The sequence below is a fragment of the Ruditapes philippinarum genome, unplaced genomic scaffold (assembly GCF_026571515.1).
Source record: "Ruditapes philippinarum isolate M1 unplaced genomic scaffold, ASM2657151v2 ctg731_1_1_1_1, whole genome shotgun sequence".
Taxonomy (NCBI): domain Eukaryota; kingdom Metazoa; phylum Mollusca; class Bivalvia; order Venerida; family Veneridae; genus Ruditapes; species Ruditapes philippinarum.
The window spans coordinates 203,704-219,767 of NW_026853897.1; the positions used below are offsets into that span (position 1 = coordinate 203,704).

General features: G+C 32.0%; 1 protein-coding gene and 1 long non-coding RNA gene across 2 annotated transcripts; one reads left to right on the forward strand and one right to left on the reverse strand.

Moving 5' to 3' along the window:
• Window positions 1–4,374: 4,374 nt before the first annotated feature.
• On the reverse strand, window positions 4,375–7,452 carry LOC132738272 (uncharacterized). The gene is made up of 3 exons (XR_009626849.1): window positions 7,311–7,452; window positions 4,728–4,893; window positions 4,375–4,495 (listed from the first exon to the last, which is right to left on the reverse strand). It is a non-coding gene; the product is annotated as an uncharacterized LOC132738272 (long non-coding RNA).
• A 2,836-nt stretch (window positions 7,453–10,288) lies between these two features.
• On the forward strand, window positions 10,289–15,425 carry LOC132738279 (uncharacterized). Its single transcript, XM_060725745.1, has 6 exons — window positions 10,289–10,419; window positions 11,213–11,396; window positions 12,920–13,062; window positions 13,425–13,563; window positions 14,834–14,999; window positions 15,279–15,425. Exons 1-6 carry the CDS (start codon window positions 10,365–10,367, stop codon window positions 15,291–15,293), a joined length of 702 nt encoding a protein of 233 aa, XP_060581728.1. The 5' UTR covers window positions 10,289–10,364; the 3' UTR covers window positions 15,294–15,425.
• Window positions 15,426–16,064: the final 639 nt, after the last annotated feature.

Consider the following 16,064-nt stretch of genomic DNA (forward strand, 5'->3'; position numbering starts at 1 on the left):
GTGGCAGTGATTGTAGAGTTGGACATGTGGAATAGTTGCATGTTGATACAGTTGCAGTGACAGTTATTGTTATTTGGTTTTACATTAGAATTGAAGAAATAATTCTTTCCAGTATCTGTTTTAGTAATTATCTTATGGTAATCAACTAAAACTTCTGTTTATGATCACAATTACACAAAAAATCCATTATTTTAGAAACTGAATGCAATGATAAATATGTAGAAACCTAAATTAGTCTTAGAATCTTATAAACTTTAATATTATTTTCCTTTAAGATGAAAGTATCTGATTTAAATATGGTCTAATGTCACTTATTTATCAGGCAAGTTTTAAATGACCATTTACTGCGAAAAAGGTTCAAGTGAATTTTTTTTTTTAATTTATATTATTTTCTTTCCAATTCTATATTCAGAATAGTAAGTAATGATTGAATTTATTCTGTATTGAGCATTTCTGTCTAAATAGGGTGTTTATTTCCTGTTTTCCGTCACTTAGACTTTTTTCGCATTTACCAAATTTGTGACATTTTGACAAATATTGAGTGCGAAAAAAGTCTAAGTACATTTTTACAAATATAATCTTTTTCTTTCATTTTTTTTTCAAGTAATTTTTTTAAATGTACAATATAACTGATTTTCATTTTAGAGTACACAAATGATAATTATATATATAACCTGGAAAAAAACAGGACAGATTTTTGTCTCTCCTGAAAAATTTACAGATATGCACTTAGACTTCTTTCGCTTTCACCCCTCGAGCTACTTAATGCTAGTATTTCCAATGAAATTGAAAACACGATGAAATGTCATTCATGTGCAGTATAAGTTACTTATATGATATGCCATGCTCTTGTGACACAATAACTACATATTCTACACAATAAAATTTGGAACATAGGATAACAACAATACAAAATATCAAAAGTGACTAGCAAGTTATGGTTCAGTGAAAACACAAGTAGGGTACAGATCATTATAATTGTTTTAGCAAGTCGGGTACAGTTATCAGAATGTTCGCCTCTATTATTTGCTATGTTTTATTAATATTCAGAGATATCTACACATGTGTTTGTACGGTAACAGGACGTTAAGACAATAAAGTTAAGATTTAGATATGAGTTATAGTGAAGTAAAACATTTATAGGCATAAATTTGCTTGTGAAAAATTTACAGATATGCACTTAGACTTCTTTCGCTTTCACCCCTCGAGCTACTTAATGCTAGTATTTCCAATGAAAGTGAAAACACGATGAAATGTCATTCATGTGCAGTATAAGTTACTTATATGATATGCCATGCTCTTGTGACACAATAACTACATATTCTACACAATAAAATTTGGAACATAGGATAACAACAATACAAAATATCAAAAGTGACTAGCAAGTTATGGTTCAGTGAAAACACAAGTAGGGTACAGATCATTATAATTGTTTTAGCAAGTCGGGTACAGTTATCAGAATGTTCGCCTCTATTATTTGCTATGTTTTATTAATATTCAGAGATATCTACACATGTGTTTGTACGGTAACAGGACGTTAAGACAATAAAGTTAAGATTTAGATATGAGTTATAGTGAAGTAAAACATTTATAGGCATAAATTTGCTTGTTAATCTGTATCTGTTGACATTAACAAAACATGAAGCTAAGAGCACAGCGTTTTCACAGGACATTTCCCTATAGTAATGCGGAATAAGCTGAACAATTAACTAAAGTATTAACTATGTAACAAGGTAGAAAGGAATAGTAATTCTTAGACTTCATATCCAGAAAATGCACAAGAAATGCATAATTTCTTCCCCATTAAAATCTTTAAACTTCTCCAGTGAACTTCAATAGTGACCCTAATTCATTTCTGAATACCTTTTACCTTTTATCCCGTTTATTACTCCGAGATATGACATTTAGAATTTTGCTGACAATTAGCTGAAGCGATTACCATATAATTGTCGTTAATGTTAGAATAACCATAATTTACGTACAAAATAATATTCTAGTGAAGTCATTTGGAGTTCATACATGGATAAGTTTTCTTTCCAATGTTTCCAACAGGTCTATTGAACTACGCAGCATATATTTAAAACACATGAATTCATATTGAAACTATGGTTAGAGTCAAACACCATATGACATTGTGCCAGCAATAAATTTAACTTACAGAAATGCCTTTTTGCATAGTAAAGTTTAAAATTGAAACACAATCAAGACAAAGTGTAAAATTATTTTGATTTTTACTTTTCCACTCAAATTTACACTTTGGTGGGCATAATGTCGTTAAAAGCAAAACATTGATCTTGCAAATATGTGCGCCGTGTTAAAAAAAATAACCATTGTGCATGTGATCATGTGTTTGAGATATAATGCAATCTGAGACGTAATCATCAGCCACTGCTAAAGCAAATAACATGACAATATATAAGTTGGATATCTGCCTCGTACACGCTCTCGGTGTCATATAAAATTCGTGACTAGGTCATTCTTAAACAGAAATACTCTTGTACGAGGGTTGTTCAAAAAGTAATAGGACTGCAGCTGTACTGCTCACATTTTTTATTTTACGTTCACAATTTTACAAGAGACAAATATTGGAACATGTTCTCTATATACAGTGAAAAAAATCAATACAAAATGTTTACAAATAACATTTCTGTGAAATTTTCAAATGACAAGGGGTAACAAACCCGGCGCACGCCAACAATACAATAAATGACGTTCTTGACGTCGTAAAATAAATACAAATTATAACGAGCGTCATTCTTTCTGAAAGTATTGTCGCAAGCGCTCTACGTGTCTGAATCATAAAACTATGTCCAGGCTTCATATGTGGAGACGAAGCGAGGAAGAAAGCGATCACATCTCAAACAAAAAAATAATATTTAAAAAATGCCCGATAGCCGGCCATTCTCCGCTTTTTTCATATATTTTGAGTAATCTTAAAACTCAACAGGCATGAACTTAAGGCAAATGTGATTTATATTATTCACTTACATATGTTATCGTACGTTGTAAAGAATATTATTATAGACAGTAAAATAACAATGTGTAGTAATTGAAAAGCATGTTTTTCTTCTAAGCACAGTCATCAGTTATTTAAACAAAATTGCGAAATAATATTGATACTTTTTACGGTAACCGTTAATCATTATTATATTAATGTATTGATAACACGTATATCTAGTTAAATACGATAAATTAGTCCTTTGGAAATACCACAAGCACAACAATAAAGTCGTGATGAACGATCTTTAAGGATCGGAAATATAACATCTCTGATTGAATGTACGGGGCGACTTTTTACAGCCTCCACATGGCACAAACAACGCTGATGTGGCGATAAAATAGAGAAAATAAGAATCCCTAAAGAAAGCCCAACACGGCAAAATTGAAAATGTTGCAGGCTCGGTTTGATTGAGCCTGTTCATGGACGGTATTGTAAATTGCAAACTACCGTCCACGCCCCCTAGCACCGGCTTAAGCAGAATTCAACATTTAAACATGAAATGGTAAAATTTTGAATTTAGAAACATCTGCAGATGTGTTCATACGGCGGTTTTCATGGAACCTTCAATGTGACAAGACTCTTAATCCTATTACTTTTTAAACAACCCTCGTATCCAATATCTCTTGAAATAACTTAAGAATGTTTTGTACCACTCATCTACATTATGTTGAACTAGATCGGGGACACTGAAAAAACAGTCAGTACTATATTCCTGTTAGATAAAAGATATTTTTATCATTCCACGTGATTATGTCACTATAGACAAAGAAGAAGAAAAAACACCGGTGTTAAACTGCTTATAAACACTGGTTAGGGACTACTTGTACATTGTATATGCGGCTGTTATTTTTTCGCCCTCGAATATATGGTTTCAGATAATTACGCCCATTATCTACACAAAAGAATGTGAGTATGTATAAAATTACAAATATAATTTCATTATTCTCACAAAGCTTCGTATATGTGTGAATTGATACAATCTAGGACTGCATTCTGTAAACATAGCTTTGCTTTGTTGACATTTGTAAATACATTTTCAGTTTCATAGATCACGTGTACGTTGTTAGATATCGAGCTTGTAGTGTAAATAATAATTTGCAGGTCAGGTTTGTACAAATTTTTTAATGCAATCTGAAGTCAGCAAAATTGAAGTCTCTTATTGTCCAAACATTTATGGCCTGAAGTATGTCCGTAAAGATTAACAAGGAAGATCAGCGATTTTAGCCGCCTATAACGGCACCACACAGATGAAAGATTATGACGGTCCCTTTTAGGAAAATTTGACAAAAACTTTTCCACATTTGCTTTGTATAGGATAAAAAGCTATGCAAACATGATTTTGACAGTGACGTTTTCTAAGAAAAAACCAAGCCTATAATATAAATGTTTTTATTCTAATTTGATAAAATTGAATAACAAAATTTCAGATCCATCCATTGCACACTTCAAATTATTTCATGTCAATGATGATTGTTCGTCTTAGCATCTCATATTCTATGTGAAAAACAACAACGATACAATTATCATACGTGACATGACTGTGCTTGGCTGATCTAATTAATCTACATTGTATGTAATTTAAGATTTGATGAACGACAAGATTACTTTTTAGAACCTATTCTAAATATTTTAATTAAGATATTCCAATAAATCTGAAAATTATTAATACAAAATATATACAAACAGAAAGAAACAGTATAACTAGGATATGTTTATTAATCAAAACCTGTAACGTATTAACTTGCTCCTTATCTATGAAAAATAGCATGCCCCATCTTGACGAGACTTCCAGCCAGTTAACTAATAGGATATCTTGCCATGTGGAGCCACAATTAATATTGTCGTTCTTGAGAATACCAGTTAGGCTACAGCTGAATAAATTTTGCACGACACTACAAAACATAAGATTGTTTAGATTTTTTAAATATGTATATTTTTCCAAATTAACTACTTTCTTTTCTATTTTACTAGAATAAATACAAACTACAAATTTCTGTATTCATTACAAAAATAAATAGAACCAGTACAAGCGTTATATTTGAAAACATGTTCATGATCTGAAAATAGCTCGAACCTACGATCCTTCGGTTGGGCGGCAGTCAACCTAGCCATAGGGTTACCGCTAGAGTTTTGATGTATTTACCTTAGAAGTTTGATTATTGTAAATGCGTGTTTTAATTAAGCTTTAATTGCCGTTCTTAATGAATAAATACCCTTATTTTGTATCATATTAACTGACTTACAATTATACTAATCAATTCTTGCTAAGCACCATAATTATGTTTGAGTGTGAATATTTTTTAAGGATTTTAGGATAATTTCATTAACTCCGTGCGAAAGATTTTAACTGTTGTTGACAGTTTTATCAAATAGCAGGACGAATTCAACCCTATAAAAGAGTTTTAAACTGATTTTATGCTAGAGAAGAGAAATAGCCCCCTCTATTAAGTTTTAAGAACATGCAGCGTGTTTTCCAAATTTGTTAAATGGATTTTGTGTTTATAGTTTTAGACTTAATGCCGTGTGTATGACCCCTGACTATCAATGACAGCTTGGCAGCGCCTTCTCATTCTCCAGATCAGGTTTCTGATCGTTCTAACGGTTATGCCTGCCCATTCTTGGACCAATATGGCTCCAAGCACCTGTATGGTTCTAGTTTGCAGCTGTCGAGCTGAAATTCTAACCTGCAGCTAATTCTGAATGTGTTCTATTTAATTTAAGTCAGATGACCAGTCCATGCGCTCAATAGAATTCCTCTCTAGGTAGTCCTGGACCACCCTGGTCATATGGGGACGAGCATTTTAGAATAGGACTGATCGCCGAATGCTTCAGCATACAAACCTAAAGTGGCTGTCTATGACGTTTCGTCTTTTTACCGCCGGATTATCAATGTGCCTCTATTTAGAACAACAAGGTCGGTTCGTCCGTCCCAGCTAATGCCTCCCCACACCATAACTGATCAACCTCCGTAGCGGTCATGCACAGCAATATTTGCAGCCTGAAACCTTTCACATCGTCTTCTCAAGATGCTAGCACGCCTAATTGTGAAGTAAAGGCATAACCTGGACTCATCAGTGAACTGAACGTGTCTCAAGTTTGCATGTCCACCGTGTTGCCCAAACGGACATTTGGGGTTGTCGTTGCGTCAAACCCGGGTTTCGTATGCAAAGCTTTAGGCTCAAAAACCTTCATTGGGAGCCTTTTACTACCCCTGCCCCTGGGAAACACGGGCACCGCAGCAAACAAAAGGGTTTTGAAGAGAAATTTGGGTGCCGAAAAACCTTTAAAGACGTACCTTAAAAGACCAGAAAACCCATCCTAGCTGGAAGTACCCTTTGCCACCTTTCCCCATGCCTCCTGGGGGGTGATCATGTACCGGTTTCGTCTCAACCCCCGGGTATGTCAGAGGGCTATTTTCAAAACATTGCAATTTAGATTTTTTAAAAAATCTTTTTAAAAATTAATCTATAGCAATAAAAATTTTGGGGGCTTTTTGCAAAAGTTTTAAATATATATTATTTAGCCCAATCTAAATTTGAAATATAAACATTACAGATAGTACATACTAATAAAGATAACAAAATAGTCTGAATAACGTTTAAATTATCCCTACCGACTCTATCAGTGATATAAATTGTTTCACTTTCTACCTTAAAATTACCAAAATACCTCTTGAAAGTTCTTTCAGACAGGTGTATAAATTTCTTACCATCTTTATTGTTTCTAATCAGGTCAAAGTTGTTATTAATTTTAAACAAAATGTATTATTTCACAACTTTAAAGCGTTTGCCCCACTCGTATTCTGCAATATAAATAAAACGCTCGGTTGATTGAGCCTGTTCATGAAGTGTGATGGAAATACACCTTACCGTCCACCCCCTTAGCACCGGTGTAAACAGAATGCAGTAGTTAGAAATAATATGTGTATCCAGTCTTTTGTATCAATGTAGCATCTTTTTTTTTCACAGTCCGAACTTTATTATCAAATCACTATTCTGCTAAATTATAGCATCAATGTTTTTCATTTTTTCGAGCCAAAAATGTAAACATATCAAACCAATATAGCAATCTTAAAAGCTTTTAAGTTCTGTCTAAAAGGTTGTTTTGTGTTATTGTGTCGACTACTGTTTTTATTAATGTTAAACCTTTTCAAGACTCCTTTGTCCAAGTTTGTGTACTTGGCCAATTCAATTCAGTATTGTACTTAATAAAGTATACTATAATGACCGCATAAGAATTCTATACATGTGAGTCGTGTGTACCAGCTAATAAGGAATGTATAAAGAGATATAATACGTGTGATACTTACTTTCTGTATTCGCCATCTAGAGCAGACAGAGACGTTTCATTGCTACTATACTCGGGAGGCTGAGGAGGTAGGCAAGAATATAGCGTTGTCCTAAACGTAGATCCACACGAGGTATTGTAACTTAATCCATCTTGTAATACTTAAATTACAGAGGGTTTAAACAATTATAACATTTTGTCAAAAAAAATATTAATTCATGAGAAGGATTGTTATACTAATTAAAAGATGAAACATTGTGCTTTTTTTAATTTTTCAAAATAAATCCTTAACGGTTTTTCATACATACATAAATAAAAACCTAAATAAAGTGTGAACCCTCGAAACCCTCTACTCAATAAAAACTTTTAAACAATTGCTGATCGTTTGAGGAGTCCGTAATAGGATATGAAAAAGAAGCAAACATTCCCTCCACTCCCGATAGCACCGGGTTTAAAGGTGTACTTCATAATTCAAACACTTTCAAGTTTAGAATTTCAATCGTCCCGAAGGGCCCCAAAAATAATAACAACCTGAAGGAATACGGGCAACTTTTTGCACAACTGCCACACAACACTTACACTTTGCTTTGTAAGTTAAGAAACTGGAAAAATTTTGGATCCCTCGAGGCTTTTAATCACTAAAAAATTACACTTCTTTTCAAAAAAAATTTTTCGGGAGCGACTTTTATTTTCTATTTTTATGTAATCAAAACCCTTTTCATATGATTTTTAAATTACTATAAAATTTTTAAAACATCATTAAATGTTTTTATCTAGCCCATGATGTGGAAAAATTTTTTACTCTTTCAACTTTTCCCCAAAAAGGTTTAACGAAATTCACGCAGGGCCCCACAGGAACAAAACAGTTTTTTTTTGAAAGAAAGGGGATTTATTTTTGGTTTTTATTTTTTTAACTTTGCTTTTTGAGATTTTCCTCACTCTTACAGTAAGGTTTTTTTTCAATTTCCGTTTCCCACACAACCCGAAGAAATTCAAGGGGAAGTTAAACGTTAAATAACTTTCATGAGGTCCAATTTTTCAACACAATATATACAACATATTATTTTTAAATTACACTCACTTTAATGGTTAGCCAAACTTGCCGGGGCTGGTCCAATCGTCCAGTAGATTGACCACTTTCAACCAGGATTTCCTTGAATCTTCTTGTTCCTTTCATTGGACACACTTGTTTGGCAGTACAATTGCCCACATTTGGGAGCTTTTCAGCCTAATTGCTACACGAAGAAAAAAAAAGAATGCCAAAGAACGACAAACTAAAATGTTGCATGCTCGCTTTTTTGATGAGTTCTGATTCATGGAGTTACTGGAAAGTGCAATTACTTTTCAACCACCCTAGCATCGGCTTAAGCAGACTTCAACATTTAATTATGTTTATGGTGAAATTGTAAATTTAGAAACATCTGTAGATGTGTTCATATGGCGGTCATCACGGAATATTTAGTGTGACACGTTACGGCACTTGTTAGTGTGAGAATATAAAAGTTATCTCCACGTAGTGTTTGAGAGGACCTAGGTTTGTATGATATGTCATTTATATAAAAATTAACGTATTCATCAAAGTGCAATAATACACTGTACTGACTTCGATCCATCAAAGCGACATAAAAACTTAACATGTTTTTATTGTAGACTTTAAACACAATAGAAACATGACACTTTACTGAAAACAATTTGCCTTTATAGAATGGTCTGAATCTCGCAACTGTTCAGCCCTACAAAAGATACGTTCAAGAAATAATACAAGGAGGGACATCCGAGATCTTCCTCCACCAGGAATGCTGTAATGTCGGCATATAATAATTTTACGCACATAAAAAAGCAAACATGCAAATAATCAAACAATAATCTGACACAGAATAAGTTTATTTTTCAATATTCCATTATGCCAAATGGTCCATGAAGATAAACATTTATGACACATATGGATGATACACTACCTGCAAGTAGAAACCAGTTTCTCTAGAAACTCTTCCGACTTGAGTTCGCCATCAACAAATTGATCAGTAAATATGTCATCCAGGTATTTTTTCTTCCTGCATGAATCCTGATATTTTGAGTTAATATGTTCATATCCGCAACTGCTTTCAATAATTTTTAGTTGTCCGAGTAGAGCAACAAACACTGTAGAAATTTAAATACATGGTATTCATGTTCTTGGACCGCTATGCGTATATTTGTAAAATACATATATTTAACAACATTAAAATCATATATAAACTTGTTTAGAAGTAAATTTAAATTATCTGATAATGTTAACGTTTCACCTTGTTATTTCTCATTTTTTAAATAAAGAAAGAAAACGAGATAATAATCTAGTAAATAAATAGGGTACGTGTCATATGTGTAAATATTAAACGTATCAGATAACATAACATAACAGAGCAATAAAAACGTCATTTTAAAACTGTTCGTACATTTATATTTAAATGTAGTTATTCCGCAAATTTTCGGAACTTAAATATAATAACAAAACAATTTTAAATGCTATTGGGTGACAAAGTCGTGATTCTTAAAGTAAATATATGAGACATAATCTTACCTAAAACATGTAACATTTTCTTAAGAAGATGTATTCCAATGTTATATAATTGAGCCCTATTTCTACACTGAATAGCAATGTAACTGAAAACTTAAGGAACGATCACTGTTTTTATGATCTTTGATAGAAAAAAAATTAGTTTGACCATTTATATATAACACACATTGCAATTACTTCAGCTTATTATCAGAGCTTTATTTAAAAAACTCATTTTCCCACAGGCTGGGAACATTAATAAGCAGCGAAAATGTGGCATAATTGTTATAATTTGCCATAATGGCCAGTTATTAGTATTTGTACTTATACGGAACAGTTTGACATTTATATAACTCCTTATCCTGTAAATCTGCTCATGGAACATGACATTTTAAAACCAGCAGAGGCGATTAACATTAATTACCATTAATTATGTAGAAAATCCACTATTTATGACAAATTCTCCTATTAAGTAATTTAGAAAACATATATAAATATCTCTGCATTATTTTGTGCAGTGAGACTATGTAACTTTAGTGAATGCTTGTTTTTATTATAGAGAAATATTATATTGTGATCATGCTAAGACTTTTAGGTGAGTTATTTTAACAAAAATATCACTTTTTTGAAACATATTCATAATAATGATATTTAAAATAATATTAATTGGAATAAATAAATAAATATAAAGAAATAGATAGATAAATAAATAAATAAGTAAAGTTAAATGAGAATCAAAATTCTATTTTTGTGATATTGTTAAAAAAAAAGGTTTATCATTACATTAAAGTCATTAAACATTTAAGTTTTATGTCATGCGTCTTGGTTGGTGGGTACTCTGGGTTCCAGTCTGTCGGTTTTTTATGTGCTTCTGTCATGTCTGTTCGGCAATTATCAAAACAAGATCGAATATTGAAATAGTGCGTATGTTATGAATAAGCAAAACATATCAACGCCTGATACCCAGGCTAGTTGGCGGGGTAAATTATATTTGAATAGAATGAATGGATTATAAGTCTTATCGTCATTGTATTCTTTTAATTTGTACAAATTACACCCATTAAACAGTTTTAAGTTTATTACTACCCACGCCGAAGAAATGACAAAGTATGTTATTAGGTTGTCGAATGTAAAGTTTCTGTCGAACGCATCATGAAAAACACCCATAAAATAAGACATTTTGAATAACTGTGTTACAAGTCTAGTGTTTCGGGGCAGAAACAATATACATGTAATAAATTATGTAAGATTGTCAAATAAAAGTTTGTGTTTTAACTTACATTTTCGCCTTAGATAATTAAACTTATATTTAACAATCTTTCATGCACAAATACTGCCTCGAATAAGACCATATGTGTTATCTCATGATTCGATTTTTATTTCTACAGTGTTTGCGGCTCTACTCGGACAATTCACTGTATATGGAAGCAGTTGCAATTACAAAAAGATTCTTAAAAGATATGAGGAGTCATGTAAGAGAAAACAGTATCTGGGTGATATATTTACTGATCTAGAAACTGGTGGTGAGATCAAGTCGGGCGTGTTTCTGGAGAGGCTGACATCAACATGCAGGTAATTAATCACATAAAATTGATCATATCAGCAATTTAAATTTAAATAATGCCATAAGCATTATGTAAGCTGATTTCAGATTAAACTTATAAGGAAAGTTGTTCTTTTGATATTGTAGTCTTTAAAATAAAGCATGTTGAAAACAACACAATACTCCAAGCGTCACAAAACGCTATTAGAACATAATCGTCTGTAATACACAGATGAAGGCATTAGCTTCTTCTCAAAATTCCATTTCATCCAATTCTGCCGATTTTTGTTAAGGGTATATTTTTACTTTTAGATTTTCCTTTTAGATTTGAAATTGAAAACAACATTCATATTTTATTTATAAATGTTAGTTTAGACGGTGATAGGGTGGCATTGACAGTAGCTTGCACATGTATCACTTCCTTTTATAACAAGGACCAATCACATCGAACCTGCATCATTTTCTGTTGTGCTTTGTTGGTTGACCTCTAAGGATTGATGTCGTTGTTGACTGTTTTGTAATCTTAACTGTTATAGTAAAACTGATCTCTAGATACATTATACGAATAAAAATGCCATAAATTTTATGACGTGAAAATCTTAGACCGTCCATAAACAGGCTCAAATTAATTGAACCTGCATTTTCAATTTTGTCGTTTTTGGCTTCATTTCAAAATTCTTTATTTCTCTCTAGTTTGTGTCATCTTAATTCAACTTCTTTCTCTTAAACCAGATCAGATATTCAACTGTTTTGATTGGTTTCTGGCTTATACATACAAAAGTGTCCACGTTAACTAAACACCTTCTCAGCAAACTGTTAAATGCTAAACATGTTAAAGTCAAAACGAAGTCTCTAAAGAACGCCCTAAAACGACAAAATTGTAAAGGTTCAGATTCGGTAAGACTCGGTTTGTTTATAAGTCGTTTTTTATTATTTTATAACTTTTTAATTTAAACCCATTTATTCAGTTGTCTATTTACTATGTTATTACCTCTGTAGAGAGATCTCCACCGTGCCAAATGCTGTATGAAAGCTGTAAACAGTTTTTCGGTACTACATCTCGGTGTTGTTTATGTTTTGCTGAAGGGATCAATGAATGATTCAAAGACTAATTGTGTACATTTATAACTGATAAAGCCGGTGCCATTGGGCGTATGCTATACATGTACATTCAATTATCGCTCATGAAAACAAAACAACGCCGAATAGAACAGACTCTTTAATTTTTAACTTTTATTCTGTCGTTGCACCTTGTCATTCTTGCCGTAAAACATTCAATGTTATATTACTTTTTACCGATTATAAAATGCCATGAATCTTTATTTCACAAATTGTATAATACCATGTTTTCTTTTGTAACACTTTTAACATCAAAATATGTATATTTGCATAGTCTTTGCATGCTTTTAATCATATCATGCACAAATTTAATCTAAATAAAGTTCTGCTTAATAGTATAATGTTGCATTATACCGAATTTTATAAAATAAAACATGTGCATGAATATATAGATGATTATAATATATGGAATAATTTTTCTCTACTTCTATAGCAATTACGCTGAATACTCCAAATGTGCCAATTGTACAGCCAAACACATATGTCCTGAGGAACAAGACAAATTAAGAGAAATCCTGGCTGAACGATGGTCAATATTCTGTGACGGTGACCAGCCTGCAAGTTGGCTAGCAACAAGTGAGTGTATTCTTGATATACATTGCAAACACTTGAAACATACTATGTGTTATTCACTTTTATCACTAAATAAATCGGATATCAAATTTGCAAACAATAAATAGCTATAAAAAGTAATCTTTCGAATACACTGATAAATGTGTTTTCACATTTTTTTTTTCAAATCTTTAAATCGTAAATGTTTATTTTGTTATATTTTCTCAGTTAAAATTGAGCAAATTGTGAAAGTTTATAATTATAATAAATCATTTGAATATGATTTACATTTTCCAGTTTATACAATGTATTGTATAGTTTATTGAGTAGTTCTGTTTGCAATGTGTTGTAAATGTATTGTACTATTAACAATTTGTGATCTCTAGTATTACAGAATGGATTTTCCTATAATGTCACGTGTTCTAACACATTTTTGGAGGGATTTTTCTCCTGCATGCCTCAAAAATCACCTGAAAGAAGCAGCAATGAAACATCTCTGTCAGGTGTTGTTGATATGCACAGGAAGTATGTGTTTTATACATATTTGAATTCCATCGTGGTGTGTTCAATTATATCATATAGACAAGTTTATAGACAAATTAAAGAAGTATATATATATTCACAAAACAACAATGCCAAACCGAATAGTTTTTGTATGTTTAAACTTAAGTCGAGTAAACCATGACAAAGAAATATATTGAACACTAATTTCATTTTCTTAATTTGAATTAAAGGGTTCGTGCTCCTCTTTTCACGCATTAACATCTACTGACGCATGACATTGCTTTAAAACTCGTATCCACGAACTAAATAATCTCGTTTCTACGTAATAAATAAGCCTCTGCACATATTAATGCACAAAAAAGGTGAATTAAAGCTATTCTTGCATGAAAGTATACGTCTGATTCGGGAATTCCTCTTTTATTTATCTGTTTTTCGTGTACAAAATGTCATGTTTTCTACGTGCAAGTGCAATGTCAAATAACAGATATGTTTTGATAATGAAACAGGGGCTGTCATTGCAGTAAGCTATTGCAATCTGAGACGTGCATTTAAAAATAATTCACAACTACGAAGTGTGGTGACGTTTATCTATCCGTTAATGCCTGTTTTTTAAATGTTTTGTAAATGTATTTCTGCGCAGTTTTATGCAAGACTATAGTGTGTTTTAACGCCGATTTTATTGCGTGTATTTTTTGTTTCATATCTTGGCGATCCATCCACGTAACTGGCTTACCTTGATAACTTACTATATCAATTTCTCTCCAATTTCAACTACCAATTCTACATTTTTATTATTCAGCGGAGAAATGACCTTTATACTCAAGTACTGACACTAAATATGGGATATTTGTTTGTTTTGCAAAGATCAAAAATAGATTTCACTAAGTGGACACCAGATGCAATATTTTACAAAAATATTATAACTGATGTTCACAAGTGAAATTTATTTCAAACTAACATGCTAAACAAACACATTTTCTATATAATCTTTTTGCTTTTCCTAAAAAAGCAAAATTTACATTCCACAGAATTTATCCCTGTTGATAATTCCATTTAGCTATGAAATATTTTTTCATCCTATTCATATATAGTCCGGTATTAGTGAAAATCCTAAAGTATAATTTCACTGAGAAAATTATTGAATATAATTTCAAAACAAAATGCAAATAAAAAACAAATAAAAAAAAGTTTCAAATCTAGTTTCCGTTATAAATTTAGATCCTCCAAGTATTTGTGTCCATTTGAAATACAGATCGAACAATATAATATGAAATAACATACTGTTTTATAGTCTCCGCCAAGACATGTTCAGCTGCAGCCTTGATGGTATTCTGAAGAACGGCAATGGTGGTTGTGGCTCATCGTGGCAGGATATCTTGTTAACAAACTGGCTTATGACCTCTGTCAAATTCTACAAACTGTTTTATATTGGTAGCGAGGAGATCACACAGTTACAGGTAATTATAATACTAAGAACCATTGCTCATACGTCCTTGGTATTATCCTTATAAACATACAGATATACGGTCAATGTATTTTGATAGACATACATCATTTTAATTATACGATCACTTATACGATGAACATGTTAATTGACATAGATTAGCTTTCAATATTGCACGAAAATATTATCCCAATACGTTACTTTATAGTTTATTAAAATCTTATTTAAAATGCATGAAAAAATACTTAATTTTCCACTAAATATCTGATTTGTCATTTACTATTTTACATAGATGATGAGATGCTAAAACGGACAAAACAACAATGTGTGAAATCCAACGAATGATAAAACAATCTACGGTTGATAGAAAACATTGTATTTGTTGAAACCAAGGTTTTGTCAATTAAATTAAAAAACATAAACCAATTTTATAACAGAATTTTTTTTTTCTCTTTAAATGTTTTCAGCACCTTAATGATAATAAAACGATTGCCCTTTATATTCATTCTTATTTTAACTGATTCATCACTGCATGTCATGCCAGAAACTATACAGTTTATTATACATACATTGTGACAGCATGGGTTTTGTTGAATTAATAGTAAACAAGTAGCCTTTGCAATGATCAAAACGTTTCATCATAACTCAAACCATTTCACGTACACATGCATCAAAACATGAATGTGCTTCCGAAATTTCTTAAATATATCTGAGGTAACTTTTAATTAAATATTTTAAAATTACTGCATATTTTTATAATACCGGTAAAACTGACGGTCGGGAAAACATAGAGCCAGGCTAGTCTGTAGAATAGTTCGGTTTGACCTAGATTTAACTTTTGTTAGTGCTAGTGAACAAGCATCGTCGGATACCCACGATTGATGAATGATAATGGTTCGGCCGTGGGTATCCGACGATGGTGAACAAGTGAGATGTTGAAGATAAACCGTAACAAAATGAAATCCATCAAGAACGACCAAAAAGACAAAATTGAAAATATTGCAGGCTCGGTTTCATTGAGCCTGTTCATGGATTGTACTGGAATGTTACTGTCAATGCCCTCTAGCTACGGCTTAAG

Excerpts from the sequence above, each read along its gene's own strand:
- LOC132738279 (XM_060725745.1), top strand. The coding sequence starts at position 10,365 with ATGCTTGTTTTTATTATAGAGAAATATTATATTGTGATCATGCTAAGA. Across the intron at positions 10,420-11,212 it reads GATCATGCTAAGACTTTTAG|TGTTTGCGGCTCTACTCGGA; the intron begins GTGAGTTATTTT and ends TTATTTCTACAG. Across the intron at positions 13,564-14,833 it reads GTTGTTGATATGCACAGGAA|TCTCCGCCAAGACATGTTCA; the intron begins GTATGTGTTTTA and ends ACTGTTTTATAG.